General features: G+C 40.4%; 1 protein-coding gene and 1 pseudogene across 1 annotated transcript in view; both read left to right on the forward strand.

Annotated features, from left to right (window-relative positions):
* The first annotated feature begins 6396 nt into the window (after positions 1-6396).
* On the forward strand, positions 6397-12982 carry LOC123230518 (annotated as a pseudogene).
* A 1818-nt stretch (positions 12983-14800) lies between these two features.
* LOC123230519 (zinc finger protein 2-like) overlaps positions 14801-16208 on the forward strand; it is a 53545-nt gene continuing 52137 nt past the window's right edge. The window contains exon 1 of the mRNA XM_044656656.1: positions 14801-14916. Coding sequence (XP_044512591.1) covers positions 14801-14916 — 116 coding nt within the window. The remainder of the gene's footprint in view (positions 14917-16208) is intronic.

Here is a 16208-nt window from a genome sequence, read left to right on the forward strand (position 1 = left end):
GCCAAAAATTAAATTAAAGAATGTACAAAACTTATAGTGAAACAAATGTTTTATTAGGACTTGCAATGTATAATGATTACAGATTTGAATGATTAGACTTATCAAAAATACTTGTTAAACTGAATTTGGTAATTGACTAAATGTATTTACACATTTAACACATAATACATTAGCCTGATGCAAAAAGTTTTTTTCTTTTTGTCTAAAAGAAGCAGATGAGGAGCGAAACTTCTGATAAGTGCTGGTGTTGGCTGCTTAATAAACATTAGGGTTTCAAAAATTGGAAATTTGAAATGATATATACATTAAGAATTTGATGTATTACAAATTGGAAATTTAAATAGCATTGTATTGATTAGGATACAAAAATTGCTTTCAAAGTATATGCAACAAATATTAGATTAGAATATTATTGGTGAAATTTAATCAATTATGTAAAATATTTTGAGGTATCCATTTGAAAGTTCTGAAGTTTTAAATCAATATCCATTGAGAGAAATTTAATGTCAAGGTTAAAACATGCAAATTTTATAAGTATAGTCATCTAAATTGCAAAAAAAATTAGGAAAAACAAAGTTCCTAGTAACAAAAAGATATTTTTTCTTTATTTCCCAAGCAACATATAGCTACTAGGATATGAAGTCAATATAAATCTCAAGCAGGACACTTTTTATGTAATATTGCTAAAATCTTAAAACTTCCTACAAATTTATTAACCACTTCCTCACAGTAAACAAAAATGTAAAACCTAAGGTGTTAATTAGCAGTTTCATTCAATTTTGATCTGGTGTGAAAAATAATACAGCAACCAAAGGAAAAAAACCCCAAAAACTTAGAATGTGTCTTTATATCAAATGCAAATTGTACAAAATTTTAAACAAAGCAGATTCAAAAACTATTTCAATAATGACTTTAGAACAATGATACTCTGATTAATCTCCAATTAACATGACAATAGTATTGGATTTTTAACAAAATGGTTATATATTGTGTGCTACTAAAACATGTACTTTGTGCAAGCATGATCCTACAAAAACTGAAAATATGTGTTTAAATGTAAACATATGGGGGGCATCTGGGTAGCTCAGTGGATTGAGAGGTCCTAGTTTGAAATCTGGCCTCAGACACTTCCCAGCTGTATGACCCTGGGCAAGTCACTTGACCCCCATTGCCTACCCTTACCACTCTTCTGCTTTGGAGCCAATACACAGTATTGACTCCAAGACGAAAGGTAAGGGTCTTAAAAAAAAGGAAAATTTATTAAATGTAAACATATGTTTAAAAGCAATTTTTCAGAATTTCATCATGTTTACTTGCAATGATATGTGATTTGTACTGTAACATAAAAGTTTAAGGTAAATTGGTTATGACAGTGTACAAAAAATATTGTTATGTTTTAGGATAATGTTGGTTCTCTTCCAAGTCACTAATCAGCTCCTATTACACCAGTCATCATTAATCAAGATAATGTTAGTGAAAACTTAACTCTCCGCAAAATTATTAACCCTTTTTCTATATGAATTGGGAAGAAACGCCAAATAGTTTAAGTACTGTCAGTGAGTATTGAAACTCAGAAAAAAACTGGAAAAGTATTGGAAAGAAAAATTGGTTATCATGACTTCTGAAATAAAATCTTTCCATTGTGTATGTAAATCTTGTAAATCTTTCAGCTTCAAGCTCCAATTGACAAAATTTGCTGTTTACAGTAAAAGCATTTTGGATTGCAATTAATATTAGTTTTTAGTTTTGAATTCAGGTATAGTTGCCTGATAGATCATTGAACTGTATCCACCACTCAAGAGAAAAGATGAGGTATTGTAAAGTACAATTGTTACTGCATGACTGATTAATAAACCTGACTCTTACCTGAAGTCAAACAGTGTTATAGCCCTTTCCTTGCTTTTTCCTTTCAAAGTAAATTTCTATAATCAAAGTAAAGTGAATTAATTATTGAAGTCCCTGAAATCTGAATATATATAGCAATAAAATATGTTCCATTACTTAAGAAACTGTACCCCACCCCAAAGTTTTTGTTTCAATTAGAGTCACAATGAATCTCTTAGAAGTTAATTCATTTGGATAATCACTGGACATGAATTGGAGAAACCAACAACAACAAAAATTCTTACAGAATTATAACATGGGGGTTGTAAGAGGGGAAAACTAGATATTTAAGGTATGGTTGCCAAAAATCAATTAACTCGATTTCAAAATAAAATAGACCCAAGTCAAGATGACTTTTATGGTGGTTTATTTACAATTAGGAAGGTTGAAGATAGGGAAGTTAAGAGACAAAAACTCTGGCCTGGACAGAGGCCAGAACCAGGTGGAATTTAGAGGCCCAGCAGAGGAGGCACAGAGGGTTAATTAAACAAGGTTTCTTGCCACAAGGCCTTTTACAATTAGAGAGGCCAGAGAGGACACCCTGAGGCTAGAATGTCCAGAAACGCCAAGGGAGGAGAAAGGAAGTCAGCCTAACTTGCCTGTGTGACAATTCAGAGGGAAGCTGTCTGTGGTCTCAGGAGATCCTTCCACACCAAGTTCAAAATGCCAACTGCCTCCACAGGAAGTTACCATCATATTTAAAAGAGCAGCTTTCGCCACTTCCTGCGTCCACCCTCAATTTCAAGTGGACAAATGGCAGCCTGGACACTGTTTTGGCAGTCCCTTGGTTTTGATTCGTTACTTACTATCATGTGTGGGTCACAGACCTCCCCCTCCCCACTTAATTCTAAGTTGGGTGGGGTGACATTATTCCTGGTGGCTAAGTCTACACAAATGAATGAGGGTGAGCTAATACCATCCACACATGGTCAAGGTTTTGTTTTTATTTACACAGGATTTACATGCAGCCAAACAAGCCAGAAGCATCAGACAGAAACAGCATAGGACCCCCTCAGGAACAAAGGAATGACTGTCATGGGGACCCAAGCCACAAAACCTATGTGGATTTAAAAATTAATATTCAATATCTCCAAAGTATAATATTTATAGAGATTTATTAATATTTAACTAGAGAGCTAGAGAACAGAGAGAATGTTCCCCACTCACTTCACGTGTAAGAGAGAACTGAAGGGGTGTTACCCAAAACTTATATACAATCACGCAAAAGAAAGATGTAAACAGAAAGGAAAAGGAATTGTGGGTAATACAGAAAGGAATTTTGGACAATGCAGTTCCAGGGGTTCAAGATTTTTCAACTATACATCTCCCTTCATGATCCTTTGGGAGACTAGTCTCCCCAATGGATCACAGAAATATAATCAAATTTAAATTTACAGTAATTCGGGGATAAAAGGGAAATAAAAGGGAGAAAGAACAAAACCAATGTTAGGTGCATTGACAAAAAGCCAATTAGGGGGCAGTCCTCTTTTTGGCATAAGAGTATCCATTCAAAATAAATGCATTCAGCTTCCCAAAGGTCAAATTCGCCATATCTCAAAGTTCACTCTGGATCTTCTGGTGCAGTGTGTGGTCTCTGCAGGCATCTTCATGGTGCCTTCTGGATTTTGGGAGGTAGTCTTCTGTTCTAAATTAGGGTCAAATTCAAATCAAAATTCACACCAATAATATAGTCCCCCATGAAGAGAATAATAACACATTCCCCACTGAGGAGCATACAGGGATATGTGGTCAAGTCATAAGGTATATGAATCAATTATCAAAAATATCAAAGAATCCAAAGAAATAATTAAAAAATAACCTCCGAGGGAAATATAAAATATCAAAATTGTGAGAAGAAAAGAAGAAAAAAATGTCTAGGAAAAAGGGAAAAAATTCACAAATCACAACAGGTTCTTGTAGTGATCCATGTCCCATCAGCTTTGCAACAACAATCACTCACTAACCCAATTTAGCAGCCTGGACTACAATAAGATGTCACATCATGAAAGAAATAGAAAAAGAGACTAGAACTTGAAACAAATGGGAAATAACATTTCCCAGTTCAATCCTTTTCTTCCCTTTCAGGGATAATGGAGACAGAACAATCGATATTGTGTACTTGATATAGAGTGTGGTACAAGGAAGTCCTACATCTTAACATATGTTAAGTTCTTCAACATCGAGTCTCACACATGATCAAGTCTTTGTGCTCTTTTGCGCAGAATGTCATCAATCCCTGTAGGATTGATTTGGTTTCTTTTAACTTTTTGTGCTCATTTGGCACTTTGAAGGTCAACATCTGTGCTCCTTTGTGGTCTATTTCTCCTTGGATTAGACATATTCATCAAGCAAAAGTCTCATAATATTTAAATAACTAGTGTCAGGTTGACATAAGCCAAAGCTTTTTGGGTATGCATTTATATGCTAGGTAAATGGACATCTTAGCTTATTCTATTGCAAAAATCAAAACAGTCAAAAAATATTTTTAATACTGGTGACATGTGCTTCAAATGTAAAAAAAATGAGAAAAAAATCAAATACTGTATGGCACATGTAGGAAGAAAAAACAAAAATATTAAAAATGTGTAGCTTCACAATCACAGAGGTAAAGTATAGAGGCTAATTTCCAAAAAATAAGATTCATTTCCTCTTTAACTTGCCATGATCTGCAGTGTGAGTGCAAATGAAGTAGATAAAGCAATAATGCATTGAAGAAAATACACAAAAAAATCTCAAAAGGCACAAAATGTTACAAAAGGCATATCAAGTCAATATAGGTCACTAATACAGATATACTGTTGTGAGGTAGTATATGTGTTGTTCAAGTACAAGGATTAACCAAACACAGTGCAACAAAATAATACTAATCCAGCAATAGGGAAGTCTTATCACAATCAATAGTCAAATACAATCAATAGTCAAATATAAGTAGTAAGGCAATTATAATAAGTACAGGCATTTATTCATTATCAATAAAGGATACTTGTTTTACATGACTACAATGAATCCATGAGTCCCTCTCCCCATTTTAATGGCTGTTGTTGTAGTTAATAGGACCTGGAATGGACCATCATAAGCAGGTTCAGTCAACCTAGTATATATGAAATTCTTTAAGTACACACTATCATCTGGGTTCAAATCATAAAGTGAGGAGTCTCTTGGGCCTGCTTGAACAGCAGCTACAGAGTCATGGAGTTCTCGCAATTTTGTTTGTAATTGTCTGATATAAGTGGCAATGGTGCTATTCCTTACTAATAATGAGGTATAGGCAGGGGTAAATGCTTGTACATGAATAGATGGATGTCCAAATTGCATCTCAAATGGTGAGATGTATAAATCACCTCTGGGTCTTATAAGGGTTAAAAAGGGATTTTGGTTGGGTGAATATTAAAAGTTTGGTGGCCAGGGAAATGAATAATTATCAATCCCCAATTAAAGAATAACCTCAAGTCAAAATGGATTTTATGGAAGTTTATTTACAAATGAGAAGAGAGAGAGAAAGTAAGAAAATTAGAGAGAGAATAAGATAGGATAAGTGATCTAACACACTGAGTAATTTTCTCTGGCCCCTGGCTCAACCCATTTAACTAGTCCTTAATTGCAGAAGATTGAGCTGAGAGTCCCTGAGGCCTGAAAGCTGGGGATGAATGAAGCAAAAGCTTCAGTCTCTGGTCCTCTCTTGAAAAGAGAGTTCCTTCACAGAATCCAGGAAGATTTAGTCTTACACTCAACACATGTAGTTCTAAGGCAAAGATTTAAGAAAAGTCTCACCAACGTCTCAGGGTCTCAGGTCCAGTTCTCCTCCAGGTCCAAGCAATGAACAAGAAGAAGCTGAGCACACTGAACTCTTTTTTAAAGGGGCTTCTTCTGTGCCACTTCCTATGCCTTCCTCTTATTTTATGTGTCCAATCACAACAGATGCTTTTCTTAGGACTTCTCAGGAGGCAGTCAGTAAATTCTGATTTGTCACTCACACTAGTAAACGTGGGTCACAGACCTCCAAACTTCTGAGTTTAGTGGAGATGTTTTCACCTTTTATGATTAAATCTAAGCAAGGGCAGGGTAGATTTAATCTCATCATCACAGTATGCTTCTGAGATAAAATAGGGCCAGAGGTAGAATTTTGGGCCATTTTAAATGAGTCTCTGTGCACAATTTGCCAATCATAGCTTTAAGTTCTTTATTCATTCTTTCAACTTGGCAGGAGCTCTGGGGATGATATGGTGTGTGAAATTTAGGAGTTATCCCCAAACATAAATAAATTTGTGATAAGACCAAATCAGTAAAATGAATTCCTTCATCTAAATCAATATGTGCTGGCAGGCCAAAACAGGGAATAATTTCTTTCAAAAGGACTTTGACAAGAAAAGCCACTGTGGCCCAAGCAGTATAAAATTCTTCAGGCCACCTGGTCAGCTGATTGACTATGACCAGACAAAATTTATACCATCTAGCTTTTGGCATAGAGATAAAATCAATTTGTAAATGCTCAAATGGTGTGTAAGCGGAAGGATGTCCACCAAAGGCTCTTCCTTGAAAGGTGTGTTGATTAAAGGCCTGGTAGGTAGGACAAGCTATATATATTTTAGAGGCAATTGCAGTTATTCCAGGTGCTATCCATAATCTTTTAGCAGAGTCTAAAATGCCTTGGGTGCTGAAATGACCATGTTTATGGATGGAGTGACAAATTTGGTTATAGAAAGCTCTAAGAAGCAGGGGGTTGCCTTCAGATGACACCCATACTCCATTTATGTTTAGCTTTAAATATTTGCTTCCATTTTCCCACTTCCTTGTCATTATAGGAAAGGGATAGATCCAAATCATCAGTAACTGTTAGTGGCATAATTAATTCAGGTCCTTCTAAGGCTGCTAGTTTGGCTGCAACGTCTGCTCAATCGCCACCTATGTCTGCAGAGCAGTGAATGACAGCTATGGCTTTGGAGAGATGGAGGGCAGAAAGAAGTTCAGTAATAAGGTTTGAACTGGCAATACATTTTCCAGCTGATGTTAAGAATTTCCTCTGAAACCATAACATGCCAATGGCATGACATATACCAAATGCTTAATGGGAGTCTGTGTAAATTGTGACCCTTTTACCCTTTGCAATCATATAGGCATGTTTCAATGCTGTGAGTTCTGCACCTTGTGCTCTTACATGTTAGGGTAAGGAAGCTGACCATAGAGTATCCAATTCTGTAACTACCACAGCTCCTGTATAGAGCATACCATCTCTCATAAAGGAAGAACCATCTGTAAATAATATTAAATCTAAATTCTAAAGGGGTGTCCAGTAAATCATTACGAGGCTTATCAGCAATGGTCACTAAAGATGTACAGTCATGTAAAGGTTCTCCAGAAGTTGCCAAATAGGGGAGCAAGTTTGTAGGATTAAGAATTCCACAGTGTTTTACGGTGATACGTTCATTATTCAATAGGGTTATCTCATATCTTGTCATCTTTTGATCAGTAAATGCCTGTGTCCTATGTCTCAATAACAACGCCTCAACCTTGTATGGGCACATTATGGTCAGAGGGCATCCCAATACCAGATCAGCAGATTTGGTTACTAATAAAGTTATGGCAGCTACTCCTCTAAGGCATGGTGGTGCTCCTGAAGCTACGGGGTCCACCTGAGCTGAATAATAGGCTACCAGGCATTGAGCAGGTCCAAAAAGTTGAGTTAGAACACCTGAAGCTTCCCCTTTCTGTTCATGAACATATAAGGTAAATGGTTTGGCATAATTTGGGATGCCCAGAGCAGGGGCAGACAGGATAGCCTGTTTTAAATTTGAAAGAGCTGTTCAGTGTTCCTTTTCCAATTTAAGTGGTTCAAGGACCAAGTTTTTTGTGAGTGATACAAGGGGCTTAGTGATTTCCCCATACCAAAGAATCCACTGCTGACAAAATCCTGTTGCTCCAAGAATCGCCCTCAATTGTTTTTCAGTGGTAGGAGCACTTAATTTTTGGATACTTTCAATACATTTAGGAGAAATTAAATAGGACCCAGCAGTTAAAATGAAACCTAAATATTGTACTTTGTGGAGACACCACTGAACTTTATCTTTGGAGACCTTGAATCCTCTCTTATGTAGCTCCAAAAGGAGATGCTTGCTATCCTCTTGGCATGCTTCAGTATTTGGTGAAGCCAAGAGCAAATCATCCATATATTGGATTAAACAATTGTATTTAAATTTAATGGCATCCATATCAGCAGTTAAGAATTGTATGAACAATGTAGGGCTATCCACGAAACCTTGAGGCAAATGAGCCCAGGTCCATTGGAACCTTTCCAGGTGAAAGCAAAGATATGCCTGGAATCCACATGTATAGGTATGGAAAAGAAGGCTGAGCACAAGTCTGCTACTGTAAAGTATGTAACTGTGCTAGGAATAAAAGAAATAATAGTATTTATGTTGGAAACTACAGGGTGTCTCTTTATAACATGATAGTTCATGGCCCTTGATTCCTGGATAAAATGATAGACATGCTTGCCATCGGGCCCAAATTTTGTCTTATTTTAACAGGCAGGATGGGAGTATTGTATTTAGATTTACAGGGAATTATTATGCCTTGGTCAATTAGTGAATTTATTACTGGGGTAAAGCCCTCTATTGCCTCCTTTGAGAGAGGGTACTGAGGAATGGATGGAGGTGGGCTAGATTTATTTTTAATTTGGACAGGGACAGCCGATTTAAGTAGGCCAACATCAGAAGATAATGTGGCCCAGAGAGACTCAGGTATATCAGTTGGGATTTCAAAAGTGGGAGATTCCTTCATCTCATGACTATCTGAAAGAAGTACAGGGGGAAAAGTTAAGGATTCCTTAGGCAATTCCAGTGACATAGAGCGACCTGAAGTGCAAGTTATTGTGGCACTAAGCTTGCATAAAAGATCTCTCCCCAGCAAATTTATAGGAGAGTCAGGCATCAAGAGGAAAGAGTGCTCCACATTGAAGGGTCCTACAGACACCATTCTAGGGGAAAGCTTTGGAACTTTTTGGGGTGTTCCCGATACCCCCACTACATTTATTGATCCTATGGAATTGCAATCTGAGTCAGGTGTTCTCTTCAATGCAGACCTGGAAGTTTCAGTGTCCAAAAGACAATCATAATAGGTGTTACTAATGTTTAATGTTACATTGGGCTCATCAGTATGGGGGGTAGTGGATAGGGACAATGGCTAGTACGACATCAGGGTCTGGAAAATTAAAGATTGTATCCTCTGATTTCTGTGCCGCAAACCCCTCCTCCTCCCCGTACACCTTCCATAATCTTTGGGTAGTTCCTTGAGTTCCTTCCAAAGGGCAGTAGCACCCTACGTGGTTTGGGGACAAGCTCCTTTGGGTAGGGTGGGTGTTTAGGGTGGTGGGTGGGAATAAGGGGCATGGTTATGTTTGCCAGAAACCAAAATGGAGGATATAACTACAAAACAGGGCGGGTGGCCTGCTCAGGAGTCTAAAAGGGTCTAAAAGCTGTTGTAACTGGAAACTGGGAGTTGAAGTGGTTACCTTGCTTTTTGAAATCCAAGTTGGGGCAGGAAGGGAGCTAGGACACAGGCTGGAGTGGGTGAAAAAGATCAGGACCTCCCCTGCCAAGGCAAAGAGCCTGGCAGAGGTTAAGAGGTAACCAACTGCCCTGCAAGGAAAGGGACTTCCCTTCATACTAGGGCTGGGGTTGGAAGAGGGATAGGGAGTCTTTTAAGCTTACCAGTTATGGAAGAAGTGGCAGAAGCAGGGACGGTCTCTGCAGTGGAAGCCATGCCAGGTGGTGGGCCAGGTGCATGGCTAGCAGCAGCTGAAGGCAGCATCTCAAGGAGGCAGTGGTTGGAGGCCGCTGGGAAGCCCTGAGCCAAGTACCGCTGCTGGGAGCACTTACAAAGGCTTGAGGCACGGGGGCAGGAGGAAGGGAATCAGCAGAAAAGCAGCAGAACACTAGAAAGTTTAGGAATAGAAGGACCTTTCCTAAAAATAACAAACAGTATATATCTAAAACCATCAACAAACATCATCTGCAATGGGGATAAATTAAAAACATTCCCAATAGGATCAGGACTAAAACAAGGATGCCCATTGTCACCTCTATTATTTAACATTGTACTGGAAACACTAGCAGTAGCAATTACAGAAGAAAAATAAATTGAAGGTATTAAAATAGGCAATGAGGAGACCAAGCTATTACTCTTTGCAGATGATATGATGGTCTACTTAAAAAATCCTAGGGAATCAACTAAAAAGTTAGTGGAAATAATCAACATCTTTAGCAAAGTTGCAGGATACAAAATAAATGCACATAAATCATTAGCATTTCTATATATCTCCAACACATCACAGCAGAAAGAGTTAGAAAGAGAAATTCCATTTAAAATACCCTAGATAATATAAAATACTTAGGAATCTATCTGCCAAGACAAACACAGGAATTATATTAACACAACTATGAAACTCTTTCCACACAATTAAAACTAGATCTAAACAGTTGGAAAAACATCGAGTGCTCATGGGTAGGATGAGCTAACATAATAAAAATGATCATGCTGCCCAAATTAATTTACCTATTTAGTGCTATACCTATCAAACTACCAAAAAACTTTTTTACTGAATTAGAAAAAACTTTAACAAAGCTCTTTTGGAAGAACAAAAGACCAAGAATACCAAGGGAAATAATGAAAAAAACATATGCAGGAAGGTGACCTAGCACTACCAGATCTTAAACTATACTATAAAGCAGTAGTCATCAAAACAATATGGTACTGGTGAAGTACTAGGGGTAAGTGAACTCAGCAAGACAGTTTTTGATAAACCCAAAGAACCCAGCTTTTGGGACAAAACTCCACTATTTGACAAAAACTGCTGGGAAAATTGGAAAACAATACGGGAGAGATTGGGCCTAGATCATCATTTCACACCCTATACCAAGATAAACTCAGAATGGGTGAATGACTTGAATATAAAGAAGGAAATTATAGGTAAATTGGGTGAGCACAGAATAGTATACTTGTCAGATCTATGGGAAGGGAAACATTTTAAAACCAAGCAAGCATTAGAAAAAAATCACAAAATGTAAAATAAATAATTTTGACTACATTAAACTAAAAAGGTTTTGTACAGAGAGAGAGAGTGAGTCTTCTGGCAGCTTTAGAGACAAAGACTCATAAAGTGAACATTCAATAGTGGCTCTTGACTCGCAGTTCCTGGTTCTGGAGGGGAGCTTTGGCAGCACCCTCTCCAGCAAGCTGCCTGGCCCCAGCCCTGGACTCTGTGCACTTTAGCCATGATCTTGTCACTGGCCTCTGACCCACAAGTTCTAACCATGTTTACAACAGAAAGTAATAAAACATTAAAAAGTAGAAAGAAAACAGGTTCCAAATCCTAGGACAACAAAGATGACAGTTGATCAGGACTGACTGGATGAGTGTTTACCATGCTACAGCACCATTTAAACCTTCAGCAGTGCCTCTTCCTGTTTGAATGGGCTATCCAGCGGAAAAAGAAGTGCCCCCGGTAAAGGAAGAAAATCTAGAGCTTTTAAAGATCCCCAATTTCTTGCATTTGACTCTTGTAGCAATTAAAAAGCACTGTGCAGCTCTTAAAGATTTCTGCACTGATTGGCCAAGTGCATTGGACGGTGATGAAAAATGTGAGAAGTATTTTCCCATCGAAAATGAGATAGCTGATTATGTTTCAGTAGCACCATCTCTTTATATTCCCAAAGCAAGAGTTGTAAAATTAAAGGTTAGACTTTCCCATCTGAATTTAGATGATCATTAAAGAAGAAATTTCTTAAACTCGTTGGAGAGAGGAGCTGCAAGAATACAGATTTGCTTACTATCACTACTGACAGGTGCCCTTTATGGAGACAGAATTATGACTATGCCATGTATTTATTAACAGTTTTGTATCATGGAAAACCAAAGATTGGGAGAAAAAGAAGATTGAAGCAGACATGGAGGAATACATATTGGAGAAGTGTAATATGCAGAAATGAGTAGCCATATTTCTGGGGTGCAAGCTGGCAGTTGCCACTTTGGAACACCGAACCTGGCAAGGCACCCAGGCCGTGTGCCAGGGTGTCAGTTAAGGACAGGGTATAAAAGGGGGTCCTCTAACCCCTGGGAGCTTCACTTCTCTGACTCTCCTGCAGGGTAAGAGAGGAAGGAGGGTTTGGCGGCCCCAGGGTGGTTTTGGGAGTTACTGTTAGGCAGGTAGGAACTATTCAATTATTAGCCAAATATTCAATACTTCTTTGGCATAGACAACATCCTTCCATACCAGCTAGAGAGAACAGCTACAACCAAGAACAACTGAACTGACCCAGGGGCTTCCCAGCCTCTGGGCTCAGCAACAAGCTACAGAGCTGGGATTTGCCTTCAAGGCTGTCTCATTACTCTGCTCCTAGGAACATCAACTAATGCTTCAAGATTAATTAACATCAACAAATTAGGCAAGATTTTAGGGTTACCCTCACCCATCTACCTATCCTTGCCTTCCCTCAGTTATTACAAATAACCCTGGTTAACCTTGAGCCTAAACAGTCTTGGAGCCTTGCTTACCTTCCATCTGCCATCCTTTAATAACAGTCAGATCTGCATTACAGCTTAGTTGAGCAGGCCATTCCAAGCCAGTTATCCATTTCCAATTTGAGGTTTCAGGAAGTTTTGATCTGCTTCCTGAAAACATTTTTAACTGTCTTGGTTGGATTGGTTCCGAGCCCTGGGTCTATTAGCAGAGAATCTCAGGCTTAAAGGGGACCTGACCTAGCTGCTGTGGGAGGTTATCTAATTCTCATACAGCCTTGTTTTGGGACTCCCTTCCTTTCATATTTCATCATCAACATCTGCCTAGGCCCATTGACTACTCCTAATAGTATCCACATTACAGTTACATTACAGAAGAGCCACTCAGAAGAAAACATCTTGAAGACTCTTCTCCAAATTAAAGCTGCAGAAAAAAACTTCTGGAGACACAGAGGAAGAGCTCCTTGGTTTTGAAGAAATTGAGAATTACAAAAAATCTCTTGATGTACTTAAGAATGAAGGCAATACTGAAAACAATCATTCCCAGGATAAAGAAGCAGTGAAGAAACTATTGCATTTAACATGATTGAGATGTTGGGAAAAAAACACTCTTGCTTAGTCAAAATTTGTTGTCAGGTATTGGATGGTCTCATCTCTGTGATAATATATACAAAAAAAAATTTTTTTAAAAACCCTTACCTTCTGTCTTGGAATCAATACTGTATATTGGCTCCAAGGCAGAAGAGTGGTAAAGGCTAGACAATGGGGGATTAGGCGACTTGCACAGGGTCACACAGCTGGGTAGTGTCTGAGGCCAGATTTGAACCTAGGACCTCCCGTCTCTAGGCCTGACTCTCAATACACTGAGGTACCCAGCTGCCCCCAAATTTTAAAATAATATATTGAAACCACTCTTTTTACTTCAGAGTTAGAATTACTTCACACTTCTAAAGATATAAATACACTTAGCTGATTTTAGTGTCCTGTAATTAAGAGTGAAATCATTATCCATAATGTTAACTTTGGTTTTTGTTGTATTTCAAACTTCGTGTTTAGATATGTGCTTGCTTTGACCTGTCTGCCAAATATTAAGTGATATTGGAGGATAGTAGCTACATATAAAATTTGAAATACAGTCAATCAAAAAACATTTATTAAGTCCCTGCTATGTGCCAAGCACTGTGATAGCAGCTGGAGATGTAAGTAAATTGAATAAAGATATATGCTTTCATTAAAAATCCCCTAACCACTGATAGGAAGACCATAGAATTGATTTGCTTTAGAGTCTGTATTTTTTAAATCTTTGAATCACCTGGCACTTTGCCAGTGCAAAAAAAGTCAGTAAGAGTCAGAATGAGGAACTTGTTGACCATAATCCAGATTTCAGTACTTAAGTATTTCAGACAGAGGAGTTGAAAAATGAATAGAAATCCAAAGACTTCCAAAGTAATCGACTACAGAATTCTTGTAAAATGAAGATTTAAGTTGACAAGCTGTGGGTTATATAAAAATGGAGGGCAGTGTGCCAAAAGGAGAAAAAAACCTGGCACTGTATTATATTCTATTAACTTATGTACCACTTGTAAGATAGGATAATTACTTGGCTTGGGTTATGTTTTGAAGCATAATTTAAGAAATACTACATTTCAAAATTCAAAAGAGAAATTGTGAAGTAATAAAACTAAAGTTGATTACATTTGATCGTTCCACAATGTTTGACTTTCTGTGTACAATGTTCTCTTGGTTCTGCTTATTTCACTCCACATCAGTTCATGGAGGTCTTATGACACAAATTGTTCAGCCATTCCCCAGTGGAGGGACATTCCTTCATTTTCCATTTTTTTTTGCCAGCACAAAGAGAGCAGCATGCATATTTTTGTACAAGCATTTATAATGATCTCTTTAGGGTACAAACCTAGCAGTGGTATGGTTGGATCAAAGAGCAGGCAGTCTTTTAAAGCCCTTTGGGCATAATTCCAAATGGCCCTCCAGAATGGTTGGATCCATTCACAACTCCACCAGCAATGCATTAGTATGTGTATGTCTTGACAAATAATATTCTCCAAGACTTTATATTGTCTAGGGTGATTTTAAATGAAGTTTCTCTTTCTAACTCTCGCTGCTGAGTTTTGTTGGAAATATCTAGAAATGCTGATGCTTTAAATGGGTTTATTTTGTATCCTGCAACTTAGCTCAAGTTATCAATTCTTTCCACTAGCTCTTTAGTTGATTTTCTCCGATTCTGTATGTAGACCATCATATCACTGAAGCAGGAGATTTCTCCCCTAGGATTTCCTCTGGGACCCCTTCAATCCGGCGTGGGGAGGGGAGGGAGCCTGGGCAGCAGGAGCCCCAAGGATTGGGCCTGGGTCTGTTGGGGGAGGGGAAGAGGAACAATCGGGGGATGACAACAGGGTCAGGGGGTGCGGGGAGTGATATGGGGCAGCTCTGGAGTGTGGGACCTGAATACAGGTCCACTCCACCTCTCCCCCACCAGGTGGGCCCCTCTGGAGAGTGGAGGTAACGGAGCGCACCGTGTCAGGCCGGGAAGGTCCGAGAACACAGAGCAGACAAGCCAGGGCGGTGATTTCGCGAGTAAGGAAGGGTGGGGGCGCTATGTGGAGGTCAGGGTCACCCCTGCCCCTGCCGACTACCCCCTTAGGGGCGGGTGGGGCGCTGGGGTAGGGCTGAGGATGGGAAGACAGCCAGGAGAGTGGGGAAGGGGTGGCTCCTGCAAGGTTGCGGACGTGCAGGGGTTTGGGAAACCTGATCCACCAGAACCAGGGCTGTTCCCGGGGGTACCCCTTCTGGTGCCCAGAGGCCGCCCCCACATGCCAGGCAGCCCTGTGCCCATTTCCCGGAGCCGGAGATGGAGGCCGCTGCTTCTCTCCTACATGCCTTGAGTCAAGCCCAAGAGAGGGTAGCTGTATGGGTCAGCCGGCCCAGCTGAAGAAAACGCAGCTAAGTCCAGAGTCTCCTCTCCCGGTCTCTTTGAATGCTGAGTAGGGGCGTGGCCCGGTGACGTAGGGAGCGACCCGCCCACCCCGTCGAGATAGCTAAAGGACGCGTGCCTTAGCTCTTAGGATGTTGGCCCAGGCCACGCCCCGTGGTGCCTGAGGGACAGAGTGCGCAGCCGCGGAGAATTCAGGGCGGAGCTACTGGGACTCTGGAGCTGGGTACCTGCAAAGGGGGATCCTTAGGCTGGGCCAGCCCGTGGTCCTCTCCCACGTGGAATGTTCACCTCTGGCTCGCCGGCCCGAATTCCCTCAGATGAGAAGTGAGGGAGAAGGACCCTCCCAGTCCCATGGGCGGGCGGGCGCGCAAGAGGTGAGGACGGAGTGGCGGAGTGGAGCAGGGCTCAGGCCCAGGGAGGCAGAGAGCGAGGCCAGAAGGAGAGGCGTGACTTAGGCGATTGGGCGGGGCTTAAGGGAGAGGCGTGGCCGAGGCACAGCCCTAGGGGGATGGGCTTGGGCAAGGCACGGCGTCTGGAGGCGGGACCTGACTAGGGGGCGGGGTCTGGGACTTTATAACCGACTTTTCCGGGAGAAATACTTCTGCTTCCTCCCTCCTGGACTCCTCCGCGGCGTATACCCAAGGATGTCCGGTGCAAGAGGAGGTGACTGGCCCCCTCCCGCTGTGGGCCTAGCTCTGAAATGGGGGGACCTGCGTCAGGGAGGGGTCGCCTGGGCCGAGCCTGAATTCTCTCCCCCTCCCCGGACTTCCCCTTTGCTGTCCTCTCCGCTCCCCAGCCCCCTCTTCTCGCGTTCTCTTTCCTGTCCTCCCTCCTCCTCCCCCGTCCCTCTGTCCTGCCC

Source organism: Gracilinanus agilis, chromosome 1 (assembly GCF_016433145.1).
Source record: "Gracilinanus agilis isolate LMUSP501 chromosome 1, AgileGrace, whole genome shotgun sequence".
Lineage (NCBI taxonomy): Eukaryota > Metazoa > Chordata > Mammalia > Didelphimorphia > Didelphidae > Gracilinanus > Gracilinanus agilis.